The sequence below is a fragment of the Nerophis lumbriciformis genome, linkage group LG18 (genome assembly GCF_033978685.3).
Source record: "Nerophis lumbriciformis linkage group LG18, RoL_Nlum_v2.1, whole genome shotgun sequence".
Classification (NCBI taxonomy): Eukaryota; Metazoa; Chordata; class Actinopteri; order Syngnathiformes; family Syngnathidae; genus Nerophis; species Nerophis lumbriciformis.
Genome location: NC_084565.2, coordinates 20,096,584 through 20,111,350, shown reverse-complemented (window position 1 = coordinate 20,111,350; position 14,767 = coordinate 20,096,584). Strand labels below are relative to the sequence as shown.

The 14,767-nt window shown below is 43.8% G+C and overlaps 1 protein-coding gene across 3 annotated transcripts in view; it reads left to right on the top strand.

The window, feature by feature from the left end:
* Positions 1-14,089, top strand: part of cbarpb (CACN subunit beta associated regulatory protein b) — a 39,646-nt gene extending 25,557 nt beyond the window's left edge. For all 3 annotated transcript variants that reach the window (XM_061977807.1, XM_061977808.1, XM_061977809.1), the window contains 6 exons: positions 453-615; positions 7,018-7,189; positions 8,550-8,693; positions 8,762-8,999; positions 10,772-10,952; positions 11,260-14,089. In XM_061977807.1, coding sequence (XP_061833791.1) covers positions 453-615; positions 7,018-7,189; positions 8,550-8,693; positions 8,762-8,999; positions 10,772-10,952; positions 11,260-12,667 — 2,306 coding nt within the window. In that variant the 3' untranslated portion in view covers positions 12,668-14,089. The remainder of the gene's footprint in view (positions 1-452; positions 616-7,017; positions 7,190-8,549; positions 8,694-8,761; positions 9,000-10,771; positions 10,953-11,259) is intronic.
* Positions 14,090-14,767: the final 678 nt, after the last annotated feature.

Genomic DNA, 14,767 nt, shown 5'->3' with positions numbered 1-14,767 from the left:
AAGGCAGGCATGTGGGTGGGTGTGTACTTTAACTGGTCCCAGGATGAGTAACTGATAGAGTGGGACCGGGAAAATGCCAGCCACTGTGATGCTTTTATCATGTCAGCACAATGTTTAACCTATTGCATTAAAAAATTGCAATTTTCAAACCGAGTTGCTTAAAGTGGTCGCACAATGCCTCAAGCACATTTTGATGCCCCCGTGGGCGATTGAATGCACTCTGTCTCTGCTGTCAATGATTTAATGAAAGGCAGCATGAAACTGCTTTTCTCAGGCATTTAAAAAAAGGAGTTCACCAGTCAGCAGTTTGTCATATTGGCATGCTCACCCGCCACGAAGCAGATAGTATATCAGATGCTTCGGTTGAGCAGTCACCATTTTTTGTAATCCGATATGTGACAACAAATGCATTTAGTGTAATTTGATCTTTTATTTTCTGTGCCTTTTTGTAGAAATCACCATTAGGGTGGACGAGTCCGACTGCCTGTCCATGGCCAGCTCCCACGATCAAGAGACGGAACGCTTCCTCTCTACGGGCACCATGGGCCGGCGCGTCTCCTTTAATGAGGCGGCGCTCTTCGATCACGGCAAGAAGCCCCAAGAGAAGGGTCGCAGGTTAGAGAACGGGCACATGACATCTATGAGTACACAAAGGATGTATACACCCAACCACATAGTTGGACACTTTTTGGCTTTGCTTGTATCAGTTATGTTCATCGTTGTGTTCTGACGTTGCACTGTGACTTAGAGGCCTACTGAAATGCGATGTTCTTATTTAAACGGGGATAGCAGGTCCATTCTATGTGTCATACTTGATCATTTCGCGATATTGCCATATTTTTGCTGAAAGGATTTAGTAGAGAACATCGACGATAAAGTTTGCAACTTTTGGTCGCTGATAAAAAAGCCTTGCCTGTATCGGAAGTAGCAGACGAGTAGCGCGTGACGTCACAGGTTGTGGAGCTCCTCACATCTGCACATTGTTTACAATCATGGCCACCAGCAGCGAGAGCGATTCGGACCGAGAATGCGACAATTTCCCCATTAATTTGAGCGAGGATGAAAGATTTGTGGATGAGGAAAGTGAGAGTGAAGGACTAGAGGGCAGTGGGAGCGATTCAGATAGGGAAGATGCTGTGAGATGCGGGTGGGACCTGATATTCAGCTGGGAATGACTAAAACAGTAAATAAACACAAGACATATATATACTCTATTAGCCACAACACAACCAGGCTTATATTTAATATGCCACAAATTAATCCCGCATAACAAACACCTCCCCCCTCCCGTCCATATAACCCGCCAATACAACTCAAACACCTGCACAACACACTCAATCCCACAGCCCAAAGTACCGTTCACCTCCCCAAAGTTCATACAGCACATATATTTCCCCAAAGTCCCCAAAGTTACGTACGTGACATGCACATAGCGGCACGCACGTACGGGCAAGCGATCAAATGTTTGGAAGCCGCAGCTGCATGCGTACTCACGGTACCGTGTCTGCGTATCCAACTCAAAGTCCTCCTGGTAAGAGTCTCTGTTGTCCCAGTTCTTCACAGGCCAATGGTAAAGCTTGACTGTCATCTTCCGGGAATGTAAACAATGAAACACCGGCTGTGTTATCCGGCACACCAGTCAAGGGGTGCATTCTACGGCGGGGGTGCGTTATCCGGCACAACACCTGCCGCAATACACCGCTTCCCACCTACAGCTTTCTTCTTTGCTGTCTCCATTGTTCATTGAACAAATTGCAAAAGATTCACCAACACAGATGTCCAGAATACTGTGGAATTTTGCGATGAAAACAGACGACTTAATAGCTGGCCACCATGCTGTCCCAAAATGTCCTCTACAATCCGTGACGTCACGCGCAGACGTCATCACACCGAGACATTTTCAGCAGGATATTTCGCGCGAAATTTAAAATTGCACTTTAGTAAGCTAACCCGGCCGTATTGGCATGTGTTGCAATGTTAAGATTTCATCAATGATATATAAACTAGCAGACTGCGTGGTCGGTAGTAGTGGGTTTCAGTAGGCCTTTAAGGATATGTTGACAGAAGTTACCACTCTGTCATTGTGCATGTGTAGTTAAGTTGCCAAAGTCTTATGTTCGAGACCAACTTGAGTTGTACCCTCAGATATAATGTTTTTGTGGTCTTAACATTTGACTTTTGCAGCTTGGGTGTTATGTTTGCAGGAGGAGTAGAACGGCACAGACAACAGGGGGAGTAATAGCTCTATGATTCATTATATATATAGACCATATTTATATAATAACAACCAATAATATTAATGAACTAGAGAATGGAGTGTGACAAAAATCCAAGAGTGTGTATGGTATAAGACAATGTGTAGGAATGAATTGCTGAGTGTTACCAGAGTGATGAGCGAGAGGCAAGTCCAAAAGGGGGTTGGGCAGGCTCGTATGTCCGTGAGCAGGCAGGTAGTCAGGGCGAATAGCGAGGCGTCAGAGGTCCGTGTCCAAGCGGGAGGTCGAGATCCAAGAGGCAGCCCGCGAAGCAGGGGGAGACAAGGGATGATGAGACACGCAGCAACGTCAACGCGGGAACGGAGGTCTGCAGTAGGATCGACAAGGAGGACACGAGACAATCAAAATGACGGGGAAGAAAAACAGAGAGAGAGAGAGCAAGATTGCATAAAGCACGATGATCGCTTATGGTACACAACTGAAGACTACGTTCCGGCGCGGGATAGCAGGTTGAGCAGGCTTACAAAGGAAGATCTGATCATCAGTTCCAGGTATGCAGATTGCTGGTGATTGATTGCAGCTGCTTTGCACAGATGAATGCGCACTGACATGCGCCCGGGCCGTGACATTGGGAACAGCATATCTGTACACAATGGGCCGTTGGGAAGGTAGTCGTTGAGTGCAATGACACATTTGTGTTAAATGTAACTTGAGGAGTAGAAATGAAGTGTATAGCAATTCACTCAACCTAGTGGGAGCAAGCAGTTTGGAAGTGTACATCTTGATCATGCTTGCATTGAAGATCAAGGCGTTATGCTACATTATCTACCTTAGAATCAGAATCAGAATAGTTTTTTTGCCATTGTTTGAGAACGGGTTCACAAACTAGGAATTTTTCTTGGTGCAATCGTGCAACATAAAACACATATAACACAGAATAGGTAATAAAAAGAGCTGTAACTGAGCTATCAGATCTTGTTATTGTTCATGTGCCTGATGGCCGAGGGGAAAAAACTGTTCAGGTGGCGGGAGGTGTGGGTCTGGATGGGCCGTGGTCTCCTGCCTGAGGGGAGAGGGGAGAATAGTTTGTGTCCAGGGTGAGAGGACTCAGCTGTGATCCGACCCACACGCCTCCTGGTCCTGGAGGAGAACAGGCCCTGGAGGGATGGGAGCTTGCAGCCGATCACCTTCTCAGCAGCACGTACGATGCGCTGCAGTCGATGCTTATCCTGGACTGTGGCGCCGGGGAACCACACGGTGATGTAGGAGGTGAGGATGGACTCGATGATGGCTGAGTAAAACTGCACCAGCATCTCGGTCGGCACCTTAAGTTTCCTCAGCTGCCGCAGGAAGTACATCCTCTGCTGGGTCTTCTTGATGAGGGAGCTGATGGTCGGCTCCCACTTTAGGTCCTGGGTGATGATGGTGCCCAAGAAACGGAAGGAGTCAACAATGGAGACGGGGGTGGGAGAGTCAATCAGGGTGAGGGGGGATGGTGGGGCTGTGACTTTCCTGAAGTCCATGATCATCTCCACTGTTTTCTGGGCGTTCAGCTCCAGGTTGTTGAGGCTGCACCAGGACGCCAGCCGGTCCACCTATCTCCTGTAGGCGGACTCGTCGCCATCCGAGATGAGCCCGATGAGGGTAGTGTCGTCCGCAAACTTGAGCAGCTTTACGGACTAGTGACTGGAGGTGCAGCAGTTTGTATACAGGGAGAAGAGCCAGGGGGAAAGTACACAGCCCTGAGGAGTACCAGTGTTCGTGGTTCGACTGTCCGAGACAATCTTCCCCAGCCGAGTACCTTAGTACCTAACCTAACCTAACCAACCTAACCTAACCGTATCCAAACCCACAGATGTGTGAAAAGTAGTAGTCTCAACCTGGATTTGAACAAAAAGACATGTCTTGTCTTAAGTTTAATCATTCAACTTAAGCGCTTTCAGGTTTCTGGCGAACTCGAGACAGAATTAACAGTTTTTCGCTCACCCTCCACAATCAGAGCTTCTGATATGCCCGTTGATATGCAGCTTGAAATAATTGATTTGCAGAGTGATGTAGGATTGAAGGATACATTTGACTCCGTTGGCTTGGACACATTTTATAAGTATCTCCTGCCAGGCTATGCTAAATCAACAGCACTGGCAGCAACAATGTTGTGCTTGTTTGGGACTATCTTCCTCTGCGAGCAAGTTTATTCAGTTATGAATATCAATAAAACAAAGCTGCGATCAAAGCTCACGCATAAACACTTAAAAGAGATTCTAAAGTTGGCTGCTACACAGGACATGATGCCTGATATTGATGCACTTGTGCAGGCAAAAAGATGCCAAGTTTCAAGGATAAATGCTGCATTCAACTTTGCACTTAAAAAATAACTGTGAAATCCATATTTGTTGTAATAGTTGCAGTGAAATTCAGTATTAGTCAGCAACAGAATAACTACCAAAGAGTTTGGTTGAGTATTATATATAATTTCTTATAAATGCCATACATACATGTTATGTATGTGAGGTTTTTGTTATATGTAAAGATTTGATGCACTTTTGTAGGCAAAAATATGCCATGTTTCAGGGTCAAATGTACAAACCCCGTTTCCATATGAGTTGGGAAATTGTGTTAGATGTAAATATAAACGGAATACAATGATTTGCAAATCCTTTTCAACCCATATTCAGTTGAATATGCTACAAAGACAACATATTTGATGTTCAAACTGATAAACTCTTTTTTTTTTGCAAATAATCATTAACTTTAGAATTTGATGCCAGCAACACGTGACGAAGAAGTTGGGAAAAGTGGCAATAAATACTGATAAAGTCGAGGAATGCTCATCAAACACTTATTTGGAACATCCCACAGGTGAACAGGCAAATTGGGAACAGGTGGGTGCCATGATTGGGTATAAAAGTAGATTCCATGAAATGCTCAGTCATTCACAAACAAGGATGGGGCGAGGGTCACCACTTTGTCAACAAATGCGTGAGCAAATTGTTGAACAGTTTAAGAAAAACCTTTCTCAACCAGCTATTGCAAGGAATTTAGGGATTTCACCATCTACGGTCTGTAATATCATCAAAGGGTTCTGAGAATCTGGAGAAATCACTGCACGTAAGCAGCTAAGTCTGTGACCTTCGATCCCTCAGGCTGTACTGCATCAACAAGCGACATCAGTGTGTAAAGGATATCACCACATGGGCTCAGGAACACTTCAGAAACCCACTGTCAGTAACTACAGTTGGTCGCTACATCTGTAAGTGCAAGTTAAAACTCTCCTATGCAAGGCGAAAACCGTTTATCAACAACACCCGGAAACGCCGTCGGCTTCGCTGGGCCTGAGCTCATCTAAGATGGACTCATACAAAGTGGAAAAGTGTTCTGTGGTCTGATGAGTCCACATTTCAAATTGTTTTTGGAAACTGTGGATGTCGTGTCCTCCGGACCGAAGAGGAAAAGAACCATCCGGATTGCTATAGGCGCAAAGTTGAAAAGCCAGCATCTGTGATGGTATGGGGGTGTATTAGTGCCCAAGACATGGATAACTTACACATCTGTGAAGGCGCCATTAATGCTGAAAGGTACATACAGGTTTTGGAGCAACATATGTTGCCATCCAAACAACGTTACCATGGACGCCCCTGCTTATTTCAGCAAGACAATGCCAAGCCATGTATTACATCAACGTGGCTTCATAGTAAAAGAGTGCGGGTACTAGACTGGCCTGCCTGTAGTCCAGACCTGTCTCTCATTGAAAATGTGTGGCGCATTATGAAGCCTAAAATACCACAACGGAGACCCCCGGACTGTTGAACAACTTAAGCTGTACATCAAGCAAGAATGGGAAAGAATTCCACCTGAACAGCTTAAAAAATGTCTCCTCGGTTCCCAAACGTTTACTGAGTGTTGTTAAAAGAAAAAGTTTTGTAACACAGTGGTGAACATGCCCTTTCCCAACTACTTTGGCACATGTTGCAGCCATGAAATTCTAAGTTAATTATTATTTGCAAAAAAAAAATAAAGTTTTTGAGTTTGAACATCAAATATCTTGTCTTTGCAGTGCATTCAATTGAATATGGGTTGAAAAGTATTTGCAAATCATTGTATTCCGTTTATATTTACATCTAAAACAGTTTCCCAACTCATATGGAAACGGGGTTTGTAAATGTTTTGTTATTTGTTATACACTGTGCTCAGGTATAACTGAAATAAATGTTGAACTGAGTGATAGTGTTGTTAAAGTTAAAGTACCAATGATTGTCACACACACGCTAGGTGTGGTGAAATGAGTTTCTGCATTTGACCCATCACCCTTGATCACCCCCTGGGAGGTGAGGGGAGCAGTGAGCAGCAGCGGTGGCCAGGCCCGGGAATCATTTTTGGTGATTTAACCCCCAATTCCAACCCTTGATGCTGAGTGCCAAGCAGGGATATAATGGGTCCCATTTTTATAGTCTTTGGTATGACTTGGCCGGAGTTTGAACTCGTGACCTACCGATCTCAGGGCGGACACTCTAACCACTGACCCACTGGGCAGTTGCACATTGCACATACTTTTGTTCAAAATTCTTAGGCTGTTCATAATATATTTTGTAAAAGAATAATTCATTTGATTTTATTAAAAAAAAGTGGACTTATTATTACTTCGATGTCATTTTGCGATGAGTTCACTGGTCCGGCCCCCTTGAGGTCGGATTAAGCTGGGTGCGGCCCCCGGGCCAAAATGAGTTTGACACCTCTGGTTTAATGCATTTGCAGGGAAAGCAATTCCCACCCTCAGTCATGTTCTCCACTATCTTTTATTCAGATACACACTGACCGAGGGTGACTTTCACCACCTAAAGAACGCGCGGCTCACACACCTCCACATCCCGCCCCCGGCGCTGAAGATAGTCACCATCCATGAGTGCGACTCGGCCGAGAACACAATCACCATGACAACGCGCCCTGTTGCCAAGTCGGCACTTTCCATCTTCCAGGTGACAGCCTTGTTATAGTAGAGCCCAGTTGCATCACTACTCTTGACCTGAGTATTAGTCACTTCAGTCATGGCGAGAACGCAAAACAATCTGATGATGCTCAGGCAAAAACGATCATCTTTGCCCGTCTGTTTTTTTTTTATTTCAAATTGCTGCATGCATTGATTTCCCATTTAGCTCTTGAAGTCCACTAAGGCGAGTAGCCTAGGAGGAGAGTGTGAATATAATATTCACTCTAAGGTGTTGTTGAGAAAAAAAGTAATTAGCTGTTGATAGTCCGGTCCAATTATTCATTCTGTAATGCGATAGATCCATCCATCCATCCATTTTCTACCACTTATTCCCTTCGGGGTCGCTGGAGCCTAGGGATGATGTTTGATAAGAAATTATCGAGTTCGAGCCTATTATCAAATCTATAACCGATTCCTTATCGATTCTCTTATCGAGTCCATATAGGTTGTTGTATATGGAAAAAAAAACACACGGTATTTGGTTTAACAAAAGCTCACTTTTATTATATAAGAAAAAAATAAAATCTAATAAATAAATAAATATTGACTGTTACCCCCCTAAAAAAATAAAATAAAATAAATAAATATTGACTGTTGTTACCCAAAGTATATTAAGTGGGATTTTTCAGAAAAACAAATATATACAGTAACACAAAAACAACCTGTCTCTGGGATCGCTATAGGTGTATAAATAATAATATAGTGTTAAATAAAATCAGTCCCTTGGGCACAAAACTGAAAATAATACAGCTCTCCAAAAAGTGCACTATTTGACATAACTGTTTGTTATGATGCTTTGACATGTTTGCACTTTATGTCTTTATTGAAAGACAATTCTATGAAGAGAAAAGTTGTTTGCAAATGTGGTTACAATGCTAAAAAATGAAAAGTTAAAGCTAAAAAAAGAAATACACTTTATTGAGTTAACATTATTTCTTTATAGGGGGAAATATGTGATGTTATGAGCTAGGCTAGGGAATATAACAACTACACTACCCAGCATGCAACGGGAGTGACGAGCATGTGTGGTAGCCCCGAAAAGTGTTGTTGCATGTCGTCACGCAGGCAGCTAAGAATGAGGTTATGAGCATGCTGTGAAAGTAAACGTCAAGAACTCAGCCAAGACGCCTCGTCTGCATTATTTATAATTAGACAGACAACACATATACAGTGTGATTTTATTTTGTTTACAAGGAAAGAAAAACAAAAGTTAAAAAAGGGAGATATGTTGTATATATATGTATGTGCTGCGGTTGCTTTAAGGGTTTCGAGTATCATCCCTACGGAGCCTATATTAGCTACAATCAATAGATAAGATTTAAAAAAAAGTTTATGTCTCCCCACTTCAGCCAATGCTGTGCCCCTTGCCTCAAACTGCACTGACCAGCTTGAGCGCCAATTCCAGCTGTGCACTCCCAGGAGATGCCCTCAACTCAACTGTAGTGGGCACCAGCTTCAGTGCAAAAACTACTGCTAAGACAAATGGAAGCTCTGTAAGTTACTTGCATATACTGTATTTTTGGACAGGATGCCGCTATTGCTGATTTCTATCTGTGTTCAGATGGAGATGATACCAGTAGGGTCCCGGGACCGAGGCTGCAATGTCAGTGCAGGAGAAGGGGTCGCACCCCTGAGTGGTGTCCCTCCTGGAGGCAGCAGTGCAGTCAGCCAGGGTCCAGTGCAGCAGTTCTTTACCAAACTGCGGCGCCATGCCAGTCTGGAAGGAGCCAGTCCCTATTTCAAAATCAAAAAATGGAAGCTGGACAGCAGCCACAGGGCTTCAAGTCTGGACATGAGAGGTAACTGATATTTCACAGTGTGAGGCATGCTCTCTCAACAATTGGGCAACAATTATTAGTGATCACCAGCATAGCCACAACATTCACATGACATAAGCATAACAATTATCTGCCAAATTCATAAAAATATGCACTGTCTCAGTAAAGGTCTGACTATCCATGAAGTCAGGCATAAATATCACATACAGCTGACTAGCCGGACTTTTATTCGCTCCCTTGATAGTTTGAACATGTAACACTAGCACAAGTAACCGATTTTCATCAGATTTTTGGGTAAAAACCAAACACTTTTTTTTTTAAATAAGCTTGTAGCACCTAGACCCATAACTCTCCTTTTGCAAAAATACAGAACATTGGTGCCCAAGGGTGTGTTTCTCAAGTGTGGTTTTATAAGTGCATTTGATGTTGAACATGTCTTAGACCAGGGGTTGGCAACCCGCGGCTCCGGAGCCGCATGCGGCTCTTTGATCACTCTGATGCGGCTCAGCAGCTTACTTGCTGAACCCCCCAATTTTCCCGTGAGACTTCCGGATTTAAGTGCCTTTCGTAGAAAACTCCCGGGATTAATATTCACCGATTTTCACCCTTACGGCTATAATAAGAGCGTGCCATGATGGTTCAACATTTGGCGCCCTCTACAATCTGTATTAATAGAGTGCCAGCCCAACACTTGTTAAACAATATACATCTTGTACTTGCACACGTACGTGACAGCAAGGCATACTTGTCAACAGCCACACAGGTTACACTGACGGTGGTCATATAAAACAACTTTAACACTCTTACTAATAATGCGCCACACTTTGAACCAAAACCAAACAAGAATGACAAACACATTTCGGGAGAACATCTGCACCTTAACACAACATAAACACAACAGAACAAACACCCAGAATCCCATGCAGCCCTGACTCTTCCGGGCTACATTATACACCCCTGCTACCACCAAACCCCGCCCCCACCCCAACCCTGCTCCCTCACACATCAACCCCCAAAAGTGTTAAAGTTTTTTTTTTTTATACCGCCACCGTCAGTGTGAGCTGTGTGGTTGTTGACCAAGTATGCCATGCTGTTACCTACGTGAGCAAAGCGGAAGCCCCATACAACGTGTGGCTTATCAGGCACGCTGACTGTAGTTGGTGCTATATGCTGTACCATCACGGCACGCATGACGCTGACAAGCGCCATTAAATAAAAACCCGCGTGAAGCACCAGCTTTCAAATTCCACATAAAGGTGTGGGCAGCGTGTCTGAGACCCCTGGTTATACATAGCACAAAGCACAAAAAAAAACCTTCGTATGCAGTGTTATTTCATTTAAAATTTAAAAAAATTTTTGCGGCTCCCATTGTTTTCTATAATTTGTAAAACTGGTCAAAATGGCTCTTTGACTGGTAAAGGTTGCCGACCCCTGTCTTGGACCAAAATAAACTAAAATGGCTTTAACGATAAACTGAAAACTCTTCTGGCTGCTCTGACTTCTTGAAAGTGCACAGACACGCAAAAACAAACATAACAGATGGCTTAGTGACGTAACGTTCAGTTGTTCCAAATCAATTTGAGCCTCTGAGTGAATCCTCGTTGCCATCCCCAACAAACAAACATGCGCTAATCCATACCTACCCCAGATCAGTTGCCTCATCAAGCCAAGACTCAAAAGATGATCACAAAGTTTTGCGAAGACTCTTTAACAGCTGACGGTAGATCTAATTTGAGTTAGGTATCATTTCCCAGCCTACTGTCATCAAACCTTTTAAACTATAACTTCCCTAGGCTCTCCAAAGAGGAGGCAGTTTCAGCGCCAGCGTGCCGCCAGTGAGAGTATGGACCAGGACAACAATGACACACACCACATTGACCTCATCCAGTACATCGCCCGCACCCAAGACATCGCCTACTGTCCTGGCCGTACTGTGCTGTCATCCGCATCCGCACCACCCCCTTCCCTCGGCAGGTATCTTTAATTCCCTTGCCATTCATCCTGTCTACTGCTTTGCTTTGCAACCATTTCCCCTTTGAAAATGTGCAGTAATGATGTGTAGTAGTTTTTCCTAAAGTTGAACGGGTCACTTAATTAAAATAAGTCACTGTGGTATTGAGCTAAGATCAATAACTCCACAGCAGCCACTGCAAGTCATAACAATCATTCCGTGCCCTGTGAAAACCATCGTTCCTCCAACAAATTTGATATTGATAGTAATGTTCTGACACGCTTTCGTTCTGCATGTTTCTTTTTCCACTTTACCTGTATGCAACCACAGGGTGGAGGTAGAAGTGATGGTGGAGCCCAGCTGTAGCCAAACTGGAGCAGGGCTGATTGGCTTGTCACCTGATCCCCAAGATGATGTGCTTTTCCTGGAAAAGAGGGGAAGTGCAGAGCCTCTCAATCTCCAGGATCCCCAGACACTTTACAGAGACATTTGGACCTTACGTGCATCACTAGAACAATATGCTGCTTCTGACCAAAGCAGCAACAATGACAAGAACTCAGTCTGCAGTGATGCTGACAGTGTGTGTACAGAAAAAGAAAGAGAAAGGCTCCAAAGCTACTCATCCCAGGATTTAGGCGACGAGCTAGAGGGAGACAAGGAGTTTTTGGCTTACCTGGATGAGACTTCGGGAGCGAAGTGCGTAAGAAATAGAAAACAACAAAGTACAGAATCAGAGCGAGGTGGGACCTACAGCGAAACAGGGACTCGTAAATTGCTGCAAATGGATAGCGGTTATGCATCTATTGAGGCCCCCTACCGTGGTCCGGAAGAGTTGCGAATGTTCGGAAGCACCAGCCCAAAGGAAAGAACTGCCCATGAAAAAAGGCACCGCTTCACCAAGGGAGGAAAATCATGCACAATTGGTGAGAGCTTTGAGTCTCACCTCTATGAGGAGGAGCCAGAAGATCTCTTGCTGGGTGCCACTGGTGGAGTTTCTGCAGAAACTAGTGTTGGTCAGCAAAGTTGGTTTCCATACGGCCAGATGCTCACTCCTCGGGAGGCCTCACAATCTTCCACTCAACCGCAGACCCTACACCGGAGAGACTACAGCATTGATGAGAAAACTGATGCACTCTTCCATGAGTTTCTCCGTCATGACCCTCAGTTTGATCAGCAGGAGTCGCCATTAAGAAAGTACCGGTCTAGAATCCACCTCCGCAAACAGTGGCAGCGGCACAAGCAGTGGAGTGATCCTGGTGTCAGACACTTTCATTCTTCTTTTGAGAGACACCGAACTCCCCTACGGAGGGGTGACAGTGTGAACTACCCTCTTGACACGAGCTATCACAGCACGCTCCCTCGCATTGTCAGCACGCCCGATGAGGAAACCACCGATGCCCCAGAAACTCCAAAGGTAAAACCTACGACAGAGGATTTCGGAAAGGAAAAAGACCAGAGCGAGAGTCAGATGAGCGACGAAGGGTTAAGTCAACACCTGGAACTTCCAGAGGACAGCAAACAACCCGAACTCCTCTTAGAATATCTGGATGAACGATCACCCCTTCAACCACCTGACTCCTTGGGCTCTGGTCCACAAACCATCACTGCAGAACTCACAGACAAACTGACTGCTAATCTAGACGAGTCACTATACATGGGAATTCGAAGGACCAAGGACACAGCAGAGTGTTTGACGGTGGCGGCGGCACATGCTTCTCCAGACCACAGCCCAGTGTAGCCACTTATCCTCATTGACTATCCCCAAAGCTGCTGATACACACTGACTCACTTTTGTCTCTGTTTTGATGATTTAGACCGACAATGAATTAGGAAATTATCCAAAACAAACCAAGCCGTAAGGTTCAGTTCACCATCGAAGGGTTGGTAAATCCTGATTTAATTTGACATAATCCAAGTGCAACACTTGCCATTGGCACATTTTATGTCTTCCGTTGTTAGACGGAAGTAGTTACTCTGACAACCAAACATTTCAGAGTTCTACGTCTAGTGCCAACCTACCACTATTGAACAATACCTTAGCGCTGTGGTTTGTACCCATAAAGCCCCTTGAAAAATGGTGTACCGTACCAAAGCGAATCTAACTGTACTGGTGGAAATGAGGCTGCATTTCCTTCAAATCTTTGAATGTTCATATCCGTTTGTGATTCCCAGAAACTAATGTTGATGCTACAGCTTTTAGACAGTAAGTAGAACAGTACTACTAAATGCGTTATGACCATATGTTATTACAGATTCAGTTATTTTATAACTGTTTATATAGAACGAGGGACTTTTTAATCCTGCTGAATTTTTGTGACCCAAATATAGAACTATAGAATTGTCCCATAGAGTTACTGCGTACTTGCTATTGGGACAGCATATCTTCTACACTGTGCAGTTTGAAGTTAAACTGGTTTGTTTCTATTGTCAGTTGGGACTCTGACATTCTTTGACTGGTTTTGTACTTTACTGTAAACAGGTATTTGTCCCACCGCTATCAGTTGCAGTAGACATTGCTGAAGTTTTCCACGTGTAGTTGGTTAGCTCGCTACACATATTTCTCTAATTAGTAGTAGTTCACAGAAATACATTGACTTGTTTTGAAACCATGTTGGCTTAGATAGTAGTAGTTCACAGAAATACAGTGACTTGTTTATAAAACCGTGTTGGCTTAGATTCAGAAAAACAGTACAATTTCTCCCAAAATATCTTGTTATTCATGGTTCGCTGGCATATATTTTTTATCTGTGAGCAGTGCTTAAATGATTGTAATGATGACTCCCATCAAAGTTACAAAGCTACCAAGGACTGTGGACAACACAATCATGAGATGGGCAGTTTTGTGACAGCAGTGAAATAGGAGAGTTCTCACGGATGTTTGCTGTTTTTATTGGCTTGATTTATATGAAAGGCATGATGTCTAGTGCATGAGACTGAACAGAAAAAGCTTTATTCGCCTTATTTTCCTGTCCGTACATCCTTTTCTTCTCCTGAGAAAGTCAACAGTGGAGTAGACGTTTCCTACAAGGGGAGGGTACTTATATTATTTATGTTACTTTTAATTTATATATCTTATAAAACTTGACTGAACAGAGATGCTATTTATTGTCAAAATCATGTTTTTTTTACGTGGTTATGTAAATTAAAGTTTGCTAAATGTGCAAAGAATACAAAAGTCAGAGTTATTGAGTTTGAGATCGGTTTATTTTGCGTGTAGAACTCAGCAGCAGCAGCTTGATTGGAACCCAGCTTTTACTGATAAAAGATCATTCCCCGGGGCTTTCCGCCTTGTGTTCAAAGAGGGGAGCCTCTGCAGAGCGTGGTGTTGAATATAAATCACAGCGGAGGGGAAGCCCTCGTTTCATATCCCCCCCATGCTTGCAGAGGCTGTTACATTGCAGTGCAGCAGCAGTTCAAGGTTGGCAAGTGCCCCGATAATATTGTTTCTACGTGTTGGTACTTCCATTACGGAGGTACATATGGCACATATGGCCACATTATACTCTTTATTTGATCAATCTGATTATGATGCAATGCTGTACAATTTAAGCACGATGGAAAATGATTCACCTCAATTACAATGCATTAAGACACAATGCTCCTAAATTAGAAAACAGTGAGTTACGAATCAATTTACTTTAATTACAATGCATCAAATTAAATAAATCCAAAATGGTTTAAAAAAGTTAAAGTTAAAGTTAAAGTACCAATGATTGTCACACACACACACTAGGTGTGGCGAGATTATTCTCTGCATTTGACCCATCACCCTTGATCACCCCCTGGGAGGTGAGGGAAGCAGTGGGCAGCAGCGGTGGCCGCGCCCGGGAATCATTTT